The sequence below is a fragment of the Macadamia integrifolia genome, chromosome 2 (genome assembly GCF_013358625.1).
Source record: "Macadamia integrifolia cultivar HAES 741 chromosome 2, SCU_Mint_v3, whole genome shotgun sequence".
Lineage (NCBI taxonomy): Eukaryota > Viridiplantae > Streptophyta > Magnoliopsida > Proteales > Proteaceae > Macadamia > Macadamia integrifolia.
The window spans coordinates 13,705,450-13,724,943 of record NC_056558.1 but is presented as its reverse complement, the minus strand read 5'-3'; the positions used below and the strand labels follow the sequence as shown (position 1 = coordinate 13,724,943).

At 41.2% G+C, this 19,494-nt stretch overlaps 1 protein-coding gene across 4 annotated transcripts in view; it reads left to right on the top strand.

Annotated features, from left to right (window-relative positions):
* Nucleotides 1–19,494, top strand: part of LOC122067661 (structural maintenance of chromosomes protein 5-like) — a 125,616-nt gene that overhangs the window by 38,437 nt on the left and 67,685 nt on the right. For all 4 annotated transcript variants that reach the window (XR_006136810.1, XM_042631521.1, XM_042631506.1 and 1 more), the window contains exons 13-19: nt 6,760–6,888; nt 6,970–7,068; nt 7,198–7,363; nt 7,445–7,590; nt 7,674–7,737; nt 7,855–7,976; nt 8,158–8,235. Coding sequence is in view for 3 of the 4 variants with exons in the window: in XM_042631521.1 (XP_042487455.1) it covers nt 6,760–6,888; nt 6,970–7,068; nt 7,198–7,363; nt 7,445–7,590; nt 7,674–7,737; nt 7,855–7,976; nt 8,158–8,235 (804 nt within the window). In the remaining variant the exon portion in view is untranslated. The remainder of the gene's footprint in view (nt 1–6,759; nt 6,889–6,969; nt 7,069–7,197; nt 7,364–7,444; nt 7,591–7,673; nt 7,738–7,854; nt 7,977–8,157; nt 8,236–19,494) is intronic.

The following is a 19,494-nucleotide window of genomic DNA, read 5'->3' as shown; positions in this document are numbered from 1 at the left end:
ACCTAGGCCGCTATTCTGCTACAACTATGGCTCTCCCAGCCTATGGAAATCATGTCACGAGCATCTCCTCTTGCAGTAAGCAACTAGCATTGGACAGGGCCCAGTCTAAGGTCCATTCTCTTTCCCATACTTTTGCTAATTCAGCCGGCATTCCTGGTTCCCCCCCTCAGGGAATACCGGAGGAGTAATCGGAGTCAACCTCCCTCCTGAATTGGCCTTGCAAACCTCAGCTCCTTTAAGGTTCTGATGCCCCTTACTCCTCCCTCCTATGAATTGCTAGACCATTTGGAGTCTGTGGGCTAAATTCCTTAGCCAAGCAAGCTGAAATCCACTGTTGCTGCAAAGCTTCCAACTCAATCCTTTGTTGTCTCCTGGAAACTAGAGTTCCTGAAACCAATGCCCTACAGATTGCCTCTGTTATAGCCCCCTCTTGGTCCCTTCTCTCTAACTATTCCTTCAGCCCAAATGGCAAAATTTGGATTCTTTGGAACCCTTCCAAGGTTAGTTGTCCGAAATATCTTCGTTGTTTAAATTCGTCCACTTCTTTGCCTTGGATCCTAGTGGTGGCAGTCCCCTCTTATTTTCTGCCATTTATGGTCTTAATAGAGCCATACACCTTATCCCTCTCTGGAACGACCTTAGGCTTATTGCTTCTCAAGTTGGCTCCCTCCCTTGGGGATGGGGAGGAGATTTTATTGTCGTCAGACATGCCCATGAGAAACTTGGAGGCTTCCTAATCAATCGAACTTTTGTTGATGCTTTTAATTCTTGTCTAGAGGATACCGGTCTAAATGATCTTAAATGGTTTTTGTCTAGGAGTTACCAGTTTAAATGATCTAGATGGTTTGGCATCAAGTTTACCTGGCATAATAGAAGGATTGGTGACGACAGAATCTCCTGTAAGCTGGATAGAGTTCGTCATTGTAGCTTGGCTTTCCGGTTTTCCCTCCTCCCATGCTACTTTCAGTCTTCCGGGCATCTCCGACCATAGCCCTATCTCCCTCTTCATCCAACCCTACATCTCTTTCGCCCCTAAGGCCTTTAAATTCTTTGATATGTGGGCTCATGACATTGGTTTTCTCCCAGTTGTCAAGGCAGCCTGGGATAATCATGTCCAATCCTTCTCTTCCCCCTCATCTCGTTCGCCCGAATGCTTAAGGATGTCAAATATGCCTTAAAAGATTGTAACTCCACCTTTGGCATCATTTCCTTCCGTGTCTCCTCTTATAGGAGTAAGCTGGACTCCATCCAAATTCGTCTTCAATCTGACTACCTCAACCCCACTATTGCATCCGAGGGGAAGATGCTTTTCCTGGAGCTCTGCTATCTTTTTGCTTAAGAAGAGAGATTTCTCAGGCAGAAATCCCTCATCAAGTGGCTTCAACCCGGGGACTCAAACTCTACCTAATTCCACAAATCCTTAAAAGCTAGAACTAACTCCAAATTTATCCGTTAGCTTTTGGTTGGAGATGAGTCTCTTTTATCAACCCAGATGACATTAAGGCTGAAGCTGTTTCTTACTTCTCTGACCTATTATGTCCCCATCTTCCCCCTCACCTGACCCCTTCATCCCCCTTGCTTTTCAAAAAATTCATCCCCGATATGCTCATTCCCTCTCTCCAGAGATCTTGGTTGCTTTTCACTCCCATAAGCCCAATAAAGCCCCTGGCCCGGAGGGTTTCATTATGGGCTTTTTGTCCTCTTGTTGGGATATCATTGGGGTTGATTTTACCAGGGCTATCAAAAGATTTTTTCTCAACCCTTCTCATATCCACGCCATTAGCAAAACTTCCTTTGTCTCATCCCTAAAAAGGAAGGTGCTTCCTCCATGTCTGACTTCAGACCTATATCCCTCTGTAACCTTCTTTACAAATTCAGAGCTAAAAGTTCAGCTTGCCATTGACTCCCTAGTTAGTGCCAACCAATCCGCATTTATTTTTGGTAGGAGTATAACGGACAACATCATCCTCTGTTATGAGATTGTGTGAGTGTTTGACCAGAAGTCTCACTCCCTTGCAACCCTCCTCAAGATAGGCATTCATAAGGCTTTCGACTCCATTAGATGGGACTTTATCTCCAAAGCAAGGTTCGAAATCTCATTTCGTTTCGTTGTTTCGGTGGGTTTTGAAACTGAAGTTTCATTTCGTTTCGGCGAAATTTCGGCCGAAATGGTGTATTTTTTTTTGTTTTGGTTGACTGCTTCGGTGGTCAAACAGCCATATTTTGACCTGAAGCTTGGTGGGTAACTTATTTTAAGGTTAATAAACATGCTTAGAACATAAAAATGAAAAAATATTGGGACATGACATTGTTTTAGAGTTGCACTTTTGTTTGGCAACAACCGTCGAACTGTTCTGAAAATTTTACCTGGTTTTGAAGAAAAAACTTTACCTTTTCTAAGCTTTGAATGTGTAGATCTTGTAGGAGTCCAATGGAAGTCAAAATGTGTGATGATGTGGCTAATTAGAGGCTTGTTGGAGACTTAGAGTGTTTTTTCCTTCAAAATATGCAAATGGAACTGAAACCACTGAGATAGGCGAGACAGAGTCAAAATCTCGATCGAGATATGGTATCTATAACACATGAGAATGTACCACAAAACAAAATCTCGATCGAGATATGGTATCTATAACACATGGAATGTACCGAGACATGCGAGATACCAAAACGATACCGAAATTTTGTACAAATATTATTTTGGGCCTTATTTCGTTTCGGTAAAAAAAAAATAAAAAAAAAAAAAAAAAAAAAAAAAAAAAAAAAACCGAAATTCGAAAATTTCGGTGGCGAGATTTCGAATCATGCTCCAAAGTCCTAGCTATGTTTTCGAATTTTTCTTGGATTCACGCTTGCATTTCTTCTCCAAAATTCTCTATTCTCGTGAATGGTTCCTCGTCTTGTGACTTTGCCTCATCTATAGGCATTCGCCAAGGTTGTCCTCTTTCACCCTTCCTCATCTGTCCAATTCCTAAGTGTAAATCCCTCAAGGTCTCCCACCTTGCTTTTGCTAATGATCTCATGATATTCTCCAAAGTTGACCCGCTTTCCATTAAGTCCATCATGTCCTCCCTCCATCTCTTTAAATCTCTCTCTGGCCTCTATGTCAATCTCTTCAAATCCTCTCTTCTTATCTTGTGTTTTGGATTAGTTTAAAGCCCACCTTCCTCAGCTCATAGGGTTTACTTTTGACTCTCTCCCCTTCAATTATCTTGGTCTCCCCTTGATCTCCTTTAGATTGTCAGCCCACCATTGCTCCCCATGTTAAGACAAATCCGCAAGCTCCTTTCCTATAAGGGTCGCCTGGAGCTCATGCGATCTATCCTCCAATCCTCCTATATCTATTAGTTGGGAGTACACAAAATCCCTAAATCTATCATCAAATTTGTTGAATCCCTCTTTTGCACCTTTCTTTGGAAAGGGACTGATTCTACCAAATTTCTTCACCCCATCTGCTGGTCCAACGCTTGCCTTCTCAAATCTGAAGGAGGCTTTGGATTATGAAGAATCAAAGATACCAATCAAGCTGGAATTCCGAAGCTTATCTGGAAGCTGGCCCCCAAACAAAACAACATTTGGCTTTCTTGGTTCTACTCTTCTCTCCTATCCAAAGACTCCTTTTGGAGTTTGGACCGCTCCTCTCTCTCCAGATGCCTCTTGGGTTTGACGTAAAATCCTTAATGCTAGACCAACTACTTTGGGTGCCATTCACTCTTGCATTGGGGATGGTTCCTCCACCTTTCTATGGCTAAACAATTGGCACCTGGGGGGCGTCCTCATGAAAATTGGTCCTAGAGTAGTCTACTCTTTTGACCTCTCTAAGGAATCTTTAGTTTTTTCAATCATCTCTAATGGCTCTTGGTCCCCACCTATTGGTTCCCCTGCTCTTTCTGCTCTTTGGTCCTCTCCTCATGCCCTCCCCCCCATTCGAAGAGAGGACTGAATAGTTTAGTCCCCTTCTCCCTCTGGCCACGTCTCTTCTTCCTCTGCTTGGAACCTCGTGCGCTCTTCCGCCCCCATCATTCCTTGGCACAAGATTGTCTGGTTTAAATCCCACATCCCTTGTCATAATTTCATTGTTTGGAGAGCCTTTTCCAACTACCTTCCTACACAATCCTTTCTCATCCATCGCCACATCTACGTCTCCCCTGTTTGTTGTGGTTGTTGGAATGGTTTAGAAACTAGTCACCTGTTCTTCGATTGCCCCTTCACTTCCACCATTTGGAAGTGTGTCCTTGCCAAGTGCTGGCTTGCTAGGAGAAGACCCCTTTTCCTTATGAGGGAATGGATTTGGGTTGACATGACCTTTGTCGGTAGCTCTATATGTGATATTACTGGAAAACTCGCCTTTAGGGCCACTATTAACTATATTTGGATGGAGCGGAATCTTCGTAGACAGACTTCCAACTCCTGATCTTTTGATAAGATTTGGAAGTCCATCTACTTCAACGTCTCCTCCATGCTTGCTATGATCCCGCCCCGTTCGGTTATTGATTTCTCAAGGAAAAACCTTATTGTTGTCTCCTAGGGCCTTCCTTTGTCTATATTGTCTCCCCCATCCCCCCCTTTAGTGGTGTATCCCTCTTTCCCTTTTGCCCCCTTGTTCTCGTATTTGCCCCCCTTTTTTCCCTGTTATTTAAATTATTTATTCACCAAAAAATAAAGAATTTTAGATTTTCTAAACTAATTTATAGACTAACAACTAGTCTCCTAACCAACTAATGTCATCAACATGGGACCCACTATAATTGTCACGGTGTCTAGATGACCGAAGGCCCTCGGGCGCCTAGGCAAGGCCTTGAATGGGACCCACTATGATTAAAAATCTAATTTAATGTATTCCTTAAATTCCTCACTTTGGGCTTTATGTTTCAGCTCATTGCAATAATAAAACCCAAATTCTAGGGTCCAACCCAAATTAAAAGTATAACCAGGCCTAAATTTAGACCGAGCCTGCATTTGGGAAGCCATGAAGGGATTGGCTCCATGTGGGTTTGCATGAGTACCTCTCACAAAACTGAAATTTTCATTCCATCCACTTTTCTCTAAGTGGAGAATGGAGATTTACATCCTTGTATGGCAAAAAAGTTGCTGACTTAATAAATTGGAAGTTGGTTGCTTGAAAAAAGGTATCAAGAAGGTAGTGTTGGCTGAACTTGCATCTGAATTCTATTGGTTGAAGATGGTTGGAATTGTGATCACATATTTGTAACCCCTTCGGAGTGAGTATATGAAGTGCAACCCAAGGGGGTAGCGCAGTTGGTGAGCAACGAACTTGGTACGAGCCGTAAACTCGGATGTCCTAAGTTCGATTCCCACTGGGCACACCTTGGGCCACTCACACGGGGGTGTCTAGTGTTCTTCACTGCTTTCAGTGAAAGTTGAATGATTCTCATTCAACCCCGGTATGACCTGGTTCATGCAGTTGTGGGGTCAGTACGAGCCCGCGGGATTAATCAAGCCGAAGGCCTAGATACCTGTCGTTAGCAAAAAAAACAAAAGTATATGAAGTGCAGAAATTGTTGTATATGCTTTTTTTTTTTTTGGGATGGGGGGGGGGATGTTATGAAAGTAAAAACTGAGAATGTTGTTTTACTTCACCTGACATATGCAGATTATGTGCCATAGACATTGGCTAATTTACCCCATACTCCACTCTGGTTAATGCCTTATATTCTTATTCACACCCCACCCCCACCCCCCCCCCCCCCCCCAAAAGAAAAAAAAAAAAAAAAAAAAGATTTGACACAACCCAGTTGCAGAAAAGTTGGGAGTCTGATGCTATGGGATTAAGGCAGGTTATGCCTTTTTTGTGTATGCTAGTTTTTGGGAATTGCTCATGCCATTTTTGTATACACATGGTGATATATAATATAAAATCAGTTTGTTCATTCTTATCACCAACTAAAGAGAGGAAAAAATAAAAAACGGGCAGGGAGTAAAATGTCTTTGGGGACTTTATGCCAATCTTTCTAGTTCTGATCTCATTTAACCTATAAAACAGGTTCCTGCCTTTCATAGAACTTACATTTAGCAGCCAAATATGGAACCCACTGCTCCTATTGCTACATCATGGCCTCATGGGCAGCTGGGCTCACTAGGATGCCAAATGGATAAATCCACTACTTCTATTGCTACATTGTATGGGCATCTGGGCTCACTGGCAATCCCAATAGGGTAATATATTGTTGCTGCTGAGAGAAAGAAAGAAAAAAAAAAAAAATGCATCTGTTTGCTGGATTTTTGAGGTGCTGGACTGCTGGTTTCATTCAACTGCCCCCTATCATCAATTGATAACTCAAAGTCCATGACTCATGCACTCTTGGTTGGTGATGTGAATGGAAATTGACTGCTGAGCCTCATTGTGAGGACATTTTGAATCTATCAAAGTTAAAGTTTGCAGAAGTATAAATGCACAAGTTTTTTTACTCCAACTGTTTTTTTTTTTTTTTTTGGGTAGAATTATTACTCCAACTGAAATTTTACTCATTTTCCTTGATTTTGAAATTAAAACAAATGAGCATAGAACTGCATTTTGTGTCAAAATCATTTTTATGTAGAAAACAAAAAAAGAACCTTAAGGAAACTTTGATACCATTCCCCTCCCTTCTCATGTCATTTTTGTACTTTAATTTTTTTCGCAGCAGCATGTTAACAACTTTTAACCTGGTTGTACATGTTTTTTAAATTACACATTCTTTGTCAATTATGAAATTTTACTGAATTCGTACAATTTTCAATACTTGTGCTTCTGATTGGCAGGCCTTCATAACTCAGGATTCCACTGATCGGGACATCTTGGTTACAAACTTGACAAAATTTGATGTTGCTGTTATAAATTACGATGAGGCTGGGCGCAGTAATAAAGCTGCATTTGCAGTTTCTGAGGAGGTGTTTATCATGTAGTAGACAATTTGGTGGTGAAACATTATGTTTATTCTTCAGAGTTGATTTACCTCTTATGTTTGGCAGATGCGCAAGCTTGGCATCTACTGCAGACTTGACCAAGTTTTTGATGCTCCTAATGCTGTGAAGGAGGTCTTGACTAGTCTAAGTGGGCTGGAACATGCAGTATGTATATCTTTTAACTTGTTTTAATTTAATTCTTATGTCTGGGACACGGGGCAATCTTTATTGGAGTTTTGTAGATGTTTTATTCAAAGTTACAGCTTCTTATTTCCAAACTCTCTATTACCACAGTTTGTTGGGACCATGGAAACTGATAGAAAGGCCAATGAAGTACATAGGCTCGGAATTTTTGATCTTTGGACTCCTGAAAATCACTATCGGTGGATTCGCTCTAGATATGGTGGCCATGTTTCAACGAGTGTTGAGCATGTGCCTGTTTCACGGTTGTTTCAATCTAGTATGTTTTTGGTAACCTTTGCTTCCACATACATTTGGAATCCATAGATATGTGCTTATTGTTATGCTGTCTCTTTTTCAGGTGCAAATGTTGGGGAAATTGAAAAGTGTAGGTCCAAGATAGAGGAGCTGAAAGGGATCATTGCTACGCTAGAAGAAAGTTGTGAATTGCTTCAGGCTGAATTGAGATATCTGGAGGATGATGCCAGTGAACTTTATAAGCAGCGAGTATGCGTTAATCAAAATGAATAATGATTCTTCTGTATTTAAGGATATCTGACTACTGAGTCTTATTTTCATTTGATTTGTAGGGAGAGCTTATTTGCTCTAATCAGCAGCATAATAAAAAACGGCATGCCTTGGAGAGCCGTATTGGTAGGTGTCTGCAAGTGCTTATTTAGCCCATTTCTAACTAGTTTTGTATTATTATCAGTTGTAGGAAATCCAATACCTTTTTTTTTTTTAATATACTAACTTGCTGATGAGTTCCAGCACAAAGGAAAAGGAAAATATTATCTCTAGAGGAGGAGGACTTGGATACAATTACAAAAAAGCTAGTTCATGAAGCTGCTGAATTGAACCTGCAGAGAATCAAATTTGCAATTAATCTTAAAGTGAGTTTGCAGTTGGATCAGGAATTTCCTCTAATTGTATGTGTGCTTGTATGGATTTAGTTAATGATTATGTGTTGGTTGAAGTGGAGAATTTTTTGTAGTAGTGGTGCTTGTTGGTTGACAGTCTATGCAGTAATAATTTGCTTAGAAAGTCTTTTGATTGGTTTTGCTTGTTTGCCAGAAATCACTTATTGAAGCTGCTTCCCACAAATCGAGCTACACCATAAAGCACATGTCATCCATTGAGCTCGAGACAAAGGTATTCTGTTGAGTTGTATTTATTGTTGTTATGGAAGATCATGTTTCTTCGTATTTTTAAATTTTACAGATTGTACAAGTTATTTTGATGTGGAACCCTGGTTCGAATCGGTTCGCTTATGGGCCCACCCAAACTCAAAATACAGTAATAACAAGGGATAGGGGCAATACTGTAAATAGATTGAAGTTTATAAAAGAGTGGTGGAGTTGTAATTAATGGAAGTTAGTTGACTGGAATGCAACATATTGGTGGGAGGGGTAAACTTGGAACTAAATATAAAATACGGACACTAGGGATTTAAGAACTAAAGGGAGGGCAGTTTCAGAAGACAACCTTAAAAGGAGTAATGTCGTGAGAAGGGGGAAATGGTTGTCTTCAACCATTAAACACAACAGAACCAGCTGTTGAGGAAATCCCTTGCAATTGATTCAGGCGTCCAATTAAAGCTCCAAATAAGCTTTGAACAGGTTTGCAATCCTTAGTGATTGGTTTCAGATCATAGAAACAACATGAGGTAAGCATCAGTATGAAGACCGACTCTTGAAATTGGGTATGGCAGCAGATGTTGCTGCAGTTCAGTTGCAGATTTCGGCTGACACAGTGAGGGGGATTTTGAGGTCAATCTTCAGAGGCTTGAGTCGCCTATGGATAGGCTTCCCTCAGCTCAGATCTCCGAGCCACTTGGCAAAGATTAAGGACAAGCCAGTGATTTAATCATGAACAGTGAAAGCAGGGAAGGAGGAAAGAAGAAGAAGAAGAAGAGAGAAAGGAGGAGAGAGATCACCCGTGGGGGGGGGGGTGGGGAACTCACCATACACAGGCCATGCAGGCACCAATTTCAATAGTCAATTCATTCTATTCAATCTGAAATATCCATTTTACAGCCAATTTAAAGAAGAAACTATGCCTGGGATATATCTTAAAAGCACGGACACTAACGAGGCACATGCGGCATATAATGGGATTCTGTGAGGTTCCCGTAAGTTTTATTTTCTTTCTTTTCTGATAGATATGCCCTTTAAAAAAAACTAGACAAATCTACATGAAGTGTGCATTATTGTTGTCAACATGCATGTCGATGCCCAACATGGCTGGAATATAACGAATGGGAATTTAGTTAATGGCAAATCTAAGAACTCAAGCTCTAGACTATGTTTTTTGGGTGAATAAATAACTCATTACCAAGGAAGAAGAAGATATACACAACCCCCTGGGGGGGGGGGAGGAGGAAAGAGAAAAAGGCAAGCGTAAAACCAAAACCAATCATCAAGAAGAATCGGAATTCCTGATCATAGAGCTGGGAAGCTCCCAAGAAGCACCAATATGACAATTTCTTGGGGAAGGATTACAAGTGAAAATGACATTTGAAATCTTTTCTTTAACATCAAAGAAGATGGAGCCCCTAATCTTTCCTAGCGGCCGATATTTGGAGGTCCATTTCCTATGATTTCTCGCCATCCAAATTTGATTAATAGTAGCACAGAAAGCAAGCTTGTCCACAAAATCACAAATAGTCTTTCCCTGCAACGCCATTTCCATCCAGATCCAATCCCTATGAAATGGTAGGATTCTTTTGTAAGGCAACATTTGGCAAGAACCCCCCTTTCCATATGGAGGAGGTAATAGGGCAGGCAAAAAAAAAAGATGGTCTATATCTTCTGGCTCATCACCACAAAGAAAGCACAATATAGGGGGGGGATTCTTCTCTGAATAAGGAAAGCTTGCGTAGGAAGACAATTTGTGAACATTCTCCAAGTCGTGAAACTTTGATGAGGAATGTGATGCTTGAACCAGATAAGCTTGTGCTAAGCGGATGAAGAGCCTTGAACTCTGACAAAATCCTGACAAAATCCTAGACAGACTTGGCACTAAATATCCTAGACAGGGAATGGTTCCATAGAATAGTCTTATGCCTCCGTTGATGGTTGCCAGGGAGGGTGGGCAGAGAGTTCCATATTTCTGCATGCTGGTCTATGGAAGAGGCTGGGGGAGCTGTTAGGATTTAAAATGTAACCGCAAGCGTACGGATCAGTGTAGCTATGGGTCAAACACAGGGAGAGCAACCACTTTATTTTTGGCTTCTTTTAATAATGCGAAAGTGAACCGATTAATGGTAGTGATCTAATTTTAACTACCATCCTAAACATATGTATCTAAAATAAGGTCCTAACCACTCGTCATCTAAGAATTTAAAGACGCAAGCCCCACAATTAAAATTAAATAAATAAATGAGTGAAAATAAACAACCCACACAATTAAAAAGCAATGAGGGAAAAAAATGCTGGAATAAAAATAAAGTAAAAGAAAGGGGATAAAGCTAGAGAGGCTCACAAGTAGGTTTCTCTACTTAGCCTGAGGGATGCATCATAATATGAGCTTCCCTACTTGACCAGAGAGTCACTCTTACAAAGGTTACTCTACTTGGCTTTAGGGAAAGGGAGGCAATTAAAATAAAAACAATAAAATGATGGCTCTATGGCTAGGAGGGGCAAAACCAACACATACACTAGCCGTGAACCTTGGGGGAAAGAGAAAGTAATAATGTAATGACTGAAATTAAAATCCTAAATTAAGAAAGAAAGGGTAATGAGAAGAGGGAATGAGAGGGGGGAGAGAAGACTATCGAAGAAGCCTACCTACCTGAATCAATGCTTGAACTTGAAAGCTTGGGTGATTTGAGATACTGCCAACCCTAAAAACCAGATCTGGAATGAACCAAATCTGAAATTTCTAGGCCTGGAGAAAACAAATCTTGAAAAAAAAAAAACAGATCTTGAAAAAAAGAGATGCTCCACGGCTGGTGATCTTGTCACCTAGATCTAAGCCTAGAACTATTAACTTAAAAATTACAACTCAATTGCATAAATCATAAACATAAAAGGCTGAATAAAAATAAAAGAGTGCTTGCATTAAGTGAAATAAAAAGCTATTACAAAAGTGATTAAAGCAATAACAAAGAAGAACTAAAACTAACGAGAGTGAGAGAGAGAGAGAGCAACTAAAAAAAAAAACCCTAGAAGAAGAATGAAGTGTCTCCCCTCTTATATGAGTTGTATTTATAGGGAATGGGGAGGTAGGGTAACAAATTTCTCTTTCCGAAAAGGGGGAAACCCACAATTGTGAGGTGAGATCTTTTGAGACCAAAAGTGCTAAGGTGGAGGAGAGAGAAGAGAGAAATAAACTTCGAGAAATTTCCTATAATTTTTTTGCTTATTTTCTTCCTTTTTTTATTTATTTATTTTTTTCCTTTGTTCAAATCTTACGCACAACCCTTGTTGGCCGGTTTTTTTTTCTTTTCCTTGGACGATTTTCCTTCTTTCTTTGTGTGATTTGGACAATCTTCTTGCGATGATGTATAGGAGAGAGAAGATTTGGACAAGATTTATTTCTCCCTTTTTTTTTTTTTTTTTTTTTTTTTTTTTTTTTTCCTCTTCTTGCACAAGAAACCCTTCCCACGATTTTCCTTGCTTTGAAGATTTGGACAATCTTCTAATTTGATGTGGAAATCCCCTCCATGCCCTTAGTGCTTTAAGTGAGTGAAAAGCAGGAAATCTTCAACAAACTTCTCCAAAAAAAAGACAACCATGAGATTGAAACTTGAGACCTCCTGATGAGCAAGGGAATTTTGCACACCATAGCTCACCAACTACACTAGGTAGTTGTTATTGGAGAGATATAACGCCTGATAATGCTTAAGGCCTTTAAAATACAAAACTTGCAAAAAGAGAGTAAATCCCAAGGTAGTTCCATTCTAAATATGTAAAAATGCATGCTTTACTACTTAGATTTCACACATAAATGTGCTCATCAGGAGCCCAAGAACCAGATGATAATTATCAGCAACTGGCTCATGCTTGGACAACCCAGAATTGTAGATGGATCTGGAACTGAGAACATGGGATAGAACTGCCTTAGGATGCCAAAGATCAAGCTAGAGATAAGTAGAGGACCCATCCACAATTTGAGAGGAGATAGCTTTAAAGACAGATGGTCTAAGAGATATAGTCTTACGCCACACCTAGGAGGCATCAGTAGGGATGTGCACCGTCAGAAGGAGTCCGACCTAAGAAGGCTCGAGTACAGCCAGTCAACCCATATGCTTTTCTTCTTTGTGACCACCTTCCAAACCAGTGTGATAATACCAGCTGAGTTGTCATCCTTGATGCGTCTCAAGCCCAAGCCCAAGCCCAAGCCCAAGCCCAAGCCCCCTTTGACTTTTTAGAGGCAGACTACAACTCAACTAAGAGGACGAAGGAATCTAGAGCATTCACTTCCTTTCTAGAGGAAATAAGCAAAAATCGATTCAAGCTTGGAGATGGTGACTTAGGCAACCCATAGATGCCGGACTAGTAGATGTAGGAGGCTTGGAGGACAGATTAAATGAGCTCCAATTGACCTGCTAAGCATAGGAGCTTTCCTTTCCAAAGTTGAAGATGTTGTCTAATGACATCTAGCATAGGAGTGCAATGATGACTATAGAGCCTTGCAGGAATTAAGGGCAGCCCAAGGTACCTGACCGAAAGGGAGCCTGGAGCAAAACTAGTCTTCTAAAAAAAAGAGGCCTTTACATAATGTGATCCTAGTCATTAAGATAAGAGATTTACCAGGATTAAGGCGGAGCCCAGATAGAGAAGCAAACTGATTCAAGCATTGCATAATTATTTCCAAGGATGAATCGTTAACTTTGGAGAATATCATCAAATCATCTGCAAATGCAAGGTGAGTAAGCCTTGTGTCCCTGCACTTTGGGATGGCAAGCAGGAGCTTCTGATCAATGGCAATCCGCAAACTTTTAGAAAGGGCTTTCATAGCCAGAAAAAAAATGTAAGGGGAAGGGGGGCATCCTTGCCTAATTCCCACCGAAGAGGAGAAGTAGCAAGATGGACTTCCATTAACCAAGATTGAGAAGTAAGGGGAAGCAATACATTGGAAAATCTAATTAGTAAAAATAGGCGGGAGTCCCATCTTGTTGAGGACCGAGATAATGAAATCCCATCTTAAAGAATCAAAGGTGTTGTGGATGTCAATCTTCATGAGGGTAGCCAAGGAGTGAAGCCTTTCTGTCAAACCTCTAAAAATCTCATGACAGAGCATGATGCTGTCCCCAATGCTTCTGCCAGGAATTAAAGCCGATCGATTATCACTAATGAGAGAATCAATCGCAGGCTTTAATCCGTTGGCAAGAATCGTAGCAATGAACTTGTACACAAGGTTACATAAAGAGATCGGTCTAAAGTCATTCATTGTATCGGCTCTCTCTTTCTTAAGGAGAAGACAGAGGAAGGTATTACTAATTCCCTTGATCTGACTAGGACTGAAGAAGAAGCTCTTGACTACTTTGATCAAATCCTCCTTGATGATGTTCCTAAAAAGAGCAACAGAAACCCATGCTAAACCCATCAGGACCTGGAGCTTTGTTTACTTTGTGAGATAGAATAGCAGCTTCAATTTCATCTTCAAAGGGGATAACTCAGAGCATCTAAGCCACATTGTCAGGGATGAACTTATTGATGAGGCCATCAGGAATGGGACAGGCCAACGAAGAGTTAGGATTGAACATGTGCTTGAAGTGATCCTTAACCACACCTTTTATCTCATCAACTTTAAAGACTTGAATGCCATCGAAGTAGTGAGCTTAGGGATGGAATTGAAATTGTTTCTAGCCTTCATAGAGCGGTGAAAGTATGAAGAATTTGTTTCCCCCATTTCCAGCCGATTGATTCTAGATTTTTGTTTAAAAAAACTTTCCTTTTGAGCCAGGAGAGAGGAGAGATTTGCCGATTCAATTTTCTCTTCATTAGCCAGAGAGAGATTCAGATGATTAGACTGAAGCCAAATCTGATGGAGGTAAGCTTATTCTTGTAATCAATAACTTAAGAAGAGCTATTCTCGAAGGAGTTAGTATTCCAAACTTTGAGAGCTTCTTTGACATTCCAAAGTTTCCTCGCCAAGGCAATAAGAGGGGTGGAGAAAGCTTGAATAGGCTTGGGCCAAGCTTCATTAACAATGGAGGGATAATCAGGATGGGAAGACCACATGTCAAACAATTTAAAGGGTTTAGGGCCAAAAGAGGTATAAGGTTAAATTAAGTGGGATATTAGGCTATGATCAGATATTGTGGGGGTTTGAAAAGAGGCTTGAGAATTTCATACCGGACCATCTAAGGTCATCAATAGCAGTATCATCAATGCATTCATTAAATGCATCAACATTAGCAATATTTAAGTGCCCTCCACCTTGTCTCTCATTAGCAAATCGAATCACATTGAAAAGTCCCCACAAATCCCCCAAGGACGGGAGCCAACTTGACCGTCAATGTGACGAAGGTCATTCCAAATGATATCTCTGTCAATCATATGATTTGAGGCATAGATGGCTGAGAACAAAAAAGAGGAGTTGTAGGCAATACTAGAAATTGACAGATGAAGAATTGTGGGGAAGAAAAAAGGGAGGGAGACTGAGAGCTTATCCTTGTCCTAAAGGAAAAGATATGCCTATTAGGATGATGAGTATGGTTGGAAACATGGTTCGAAATCTCGTTGACGAAATTTTGGTTTTTTTTTTTTTTTTTTTTTTTTTTTTTTTTTTTTGCCGAAACGGAATAAGGCCTGAAATAACATTTGTACAAAATTTCGGTATCGTTTTGGTATCTCGCCTGTCTAGGTACATTCCATGTGCTATAAATACCATATCTCGATCGAAATTTTGGTATTTCGGTAGAAATTTTGACTGCCTCGCCTGTCTCGGTGGTTTCGCTTCCATTTGCATATTTTGAATGAAAAACACTCCAATTCTCCAACAAGCCTTTAATTAGCCACATCATCACACATTTTGACTTCCATTGGACTCCTACAAGATCTACATATTCAAAGTTTAGGAAAGGTAAAGTTCTTTCTCCAAAACCAGGTAAAATTTTCAGAACAGCTCGACGGTTGCTGCCAAACAAAGGTGCAACTCTAAAACAATGTCATGTCCTAATATTTTTGGATTTTTATATTCTAAGCATGTTTTTTAACCTTAAAATAAGTTACTCACCAAGTTTTAGGTCAAAATATGGCCGTCTGACCACCGAAACAGTCAATCGAAACCAACAAAAAAATACACCATTTCAGCCGAAATTTCGTCGAAACGAAATGAAACTTCAGTTTCTGAACCCACCGGAACACCGAAACAAAATGAGATTTTGAACCTTGGTTGGAAATGAAGGACCCCAACCCAGGGAAATGCTGGAGGCAACCCGAGAAATAGAGGACTCTTTAATGTGCGTTTCTAGCATGCAACAAAAGGTTGGGCGAAGTGTCTTTTATTTGCAAATGGACAACAACATGCTTCTGAGGGGAGTTTAGACCCCTTAGGTTCCAAACAAGGCCTTGAGACATCAGACAAGATTGGAGAGAGGCAACAAATGCTCCAAGGAGGAGGAACAAGTTAAACTGGTGGGAGGCCGAAATTTATTATGACATTAGTAGGTGCATGGGGGAGAGGAAACGATTGATGGCTCAAGCTAATCGTGAGTGATGGACCAAGGCTTAGGATTGGCCGTGCGGGTTTTTCTAGCGGAAGTAGTCGTAGGTTTTGATTTTGCAGGTTTGGCGGGCAAAGAAGGTGGGTCAGGTTCAGGTTGGTGAGCACCCAGATCTAGATCCGAAGCAGATTGGATTAATGAAGGGGGAGGGGTGGAGATAATGGGTTGTGCTTGAGATGGGTTAGGAGGCCCAATAGGTTGGGATAGAGAGGGTTGGACTTGAGAAGTGATGCTCAAAGGAGATGGGCCTGTAGGGAGAACATTGGTCGAAATATAGGAGTAGTTCAAGGTTTCCAAGGTGGGGCCTACCTCCAGCTTTTCATGAAAATCAGTAAAGCAAACGAGGGTGGGATCCATAGTAAGAAGATCGTGGAAATTAGAAGCAGCAGGCGACTTTCCTGCTAGGGGTGAGAGGTTTCTAGAAGAGGGCTTCCTTTGAGGATAGGAGGATCGAGAGCCAAAAAGGGATGATCGACTCTTAGTGTCAGAAAAATCTTCTCTTGAGGAACTATCAAAGCCAGAAGAGCTATTGTTGCTAGCGAGATCTTCCTGAGATGAACCAAAGGGAACAACATCAATGTTTTGGACAAGGGAGAGATGCTTCTCAATCCCTTCCACATCTGACTCCAGGGTCGAGAACCTGCTACGCCCATCGGTTAAAGGCTCTTCTTGGACTGTTGGATCTTTTTGAACTTTGGTTTTGTTAGGCCGTTGGCGGTTGCACCACGTCACATGCCATCTACCTCTTGGCCGAGGACAAAAACATTCTCTTCTCTCATTGTCGGACATAACCGAATGGTTCCTATAATAGCTGGGACCATTAGGGTTAACAGGCATGTCTTCGTTGGGCTCCTTGGCTGAGTTCTTCGGAAAGCATATGGTAATGTCATGGCAAAGAACTTTGCAGCAAAGGCACTGCGGGGGTTGCCAATTGTATTAAACGGTCTGCTGAAAGCTAAACTCGTTTCCATCTTGAACAGAGATGGAGGAGGGAAGGGCTTTAGATTCAAAGACTTCCACAGATATTCTGGCATATGCCGGACGATCTTTCCTATTGGTTTGGCATTGGGGCAAAGTGGAGTGCCTTAAACTGAGCCTACAACACTCAGATCATTGGAGCACCAAAAATGCAAGGGGAGCCCCGGTATAGTAATCCAGAGAGGGATGGTTGTGTAGCAGATGGCGGTGCCAGGGGCGGAGGAAGATAGGCTTACGACCCACTAGCCAAGGACCACATTTTGCACCTTGTCTTTCTCCTTAGAGAATATGAACTTTAAAAAGCCATGATCCAAAAGGTATGTGTCCACAGTACCTATAGGCCTCCATTGCTTGATTAGGGATAACTTGACCAGATGGAAAGGAGGGCGTAGTCCTATGAAGTGACCAATGAAAGAGTTTTTTTCACTGAAGCTTTGGAGTCTAGTAGACCTTCCAGACATTTCCAATCTTGGAGGGGGGGGGGAACGAAATGGAGGGTAAGTCCTTCAATGGGAAGGGAGACAATTTGCTTGAAATGTGAATTCCAAGCAACTCCCAAAGGGGGAGGTTGGGCAAGGGAGGAGGTGGAAAGGGTAGAAGGAGAAGAGGCGGAGGCATATGAACCAGGAGAGAGGGGAATTGATGGGCCCTCGCCAAGGAGGTCATGCATGAGGGCCAGCCTGCAAGAAGTTTTTAGGGAATTTGTGGCAATAGACATTACTAATGTACTACATGTAAGAAACATAATTCTTCATCTTCAATTGAATGCACTTATCCCATTATACATTATTCTCCATTTTACTACTTTTGCATGGTTCATGTTATATATTGCTTATTTATATTGTTTTTTTGCTCCAAAAGTGTATATTCTATGCGTATTTTGGCCATTTCTATGCGTATCTTTAGTGTATCTTGCTTATCTCTGATATGGTATGATACAACACAATATGTCTCTTAATATCACCCGAGCGATACTTTACACGATACCATTACTTTAAATCTTGCTTGGACACTTCTGTTCTCAAGACTGTGCTTGACTAGATCTCTAGGGACTCTGTCATAGAATAAAACTAGAACCTTAAAATTTCAGATTAAAGGAGAAAGTTAATAGTCAAAAAAATTAGTGAATAGGAGGGGTTTAAAAATTAGAGAGTGGACATATAAAGAAATAGGGCCCAACAGAGAAGTCCTGGTGTAGCTAAGATTCTAGTCCTGGAGCTAGAAACTTGGAATTTTCAACTGTAATTGAGTCTTGGCAGTTGAATCTCTGAGAATAAGTAGAACAAGATTCTGGTATGAATTTTCAGACCAAATAGTACGGTATTCTCAGAATTATGAGAACTAGAAAGTAGCTGCAGGTATGAATGGAAACAGGGGTGCCACAAACTAGAAAAGGTCAAAAACTGACATGGAAAAGGGAAGAAATAAAAGAGAAAATAGAAGAAGGGGATAGGGAAGAAAGAGTTGACCTGCAAATAGGCTTTCAACGATAAAGACCTAGAACTCAACATCTGAATTCTCCTCCCCCCTTTCCCCTGAACTCCCCTCGTGAGGGATGGCCTCCATGGCTGACCTTCCTGGTGAGGTGCTGCCATCTCCCTGACCCCCTCCCTCGGTGCTCTTAGCTTGGAATGCCCTTTTAGTCCAGCCCCATTTCACTCTGAAGGAGGCCTTCGCCTTCGTTTCGTGGCCCCCTCTATAATTGGAAACTCTTAAAGTCGCCCACTGTGTTGCTGGTTTACTTGATAATGAAGGCCTACCTTTGGCTCAACTCCTTGGTCAGACATTTCATTGGTAACAATCCTCCCTTCTATATGGTCAAGTTAACTCTCACGAAACAATGGGGACCACTTGGTTGAGATCTTCTTGATGGACAATGAGTTTTTTCATTTTTAAGTTTTTTGATGAGCAAGACAAGCTGCGTACCTTAGAAGGAGGCCCCTGGCTTGTTGGGTAGGCAGCCCATTTTTCTTCAGCATTGGCAGTTGGCACTGTCAACTTCTTTTCTTATGCACAGGGTCGATCTCTCTTCAATTCCGCTTTGGGTTTCCTTCCCTGGACTCCCACTACACTTCTGGTGTGCTGAAGGTGATGTAGATTGACTTTGCAAAAGAAGGGGGCTGCTGATTCCATCAAACCAGACCAGCCAGCCCTAATGCTGGTCCATCGAGCCAGCCCAATATCAGAAATTACTGTTCACAAGAACAATACCAGCGAATGCTGTTCATGTGAACAGGTCTGGTGCCCCATATGGACTGCTAGAGTGGTGAAATCCTTGATGGGTTTGTTTAGGAGTGGCTTGGATTTGTTTCCATAGTTTGAGTTTCCTTCTCTGTTATTAGTTGTTTGTCTCTGCTTGAAGATAAGTTATTTGTTTCATTTTTTATGCCTTATTTTTACGTCAAACCAAGTAGTTAGGATTGAAAACCCTTCTTTGTCTTGGTTCTCTTTTAGTTGATAGTCTTCTTGGCCAAGGAATTCAATTTCCTTTTTCTTTACTTTCTAAAATTGTGAAGGCTCTCAAACCTATTCAAAGAGAAGCAATTGTAGCCTTTTGACAGAGATTTCGATTAATAAAAATTGAGAGTTTACTCCATGTCTCCATGCCTGGGAGAGTCACTTTGAGAGGGTGAGATGCCTAGGGGAAGATGAGAGGCCTGAACCATGCTACCCTCCTTCTTCTCCCTTCTCTACCCTCCGTTGATTTCTGTTCTTTCTTTTATTTTATTATTAGTTTTGAGTGAGTGTTTGAGAGT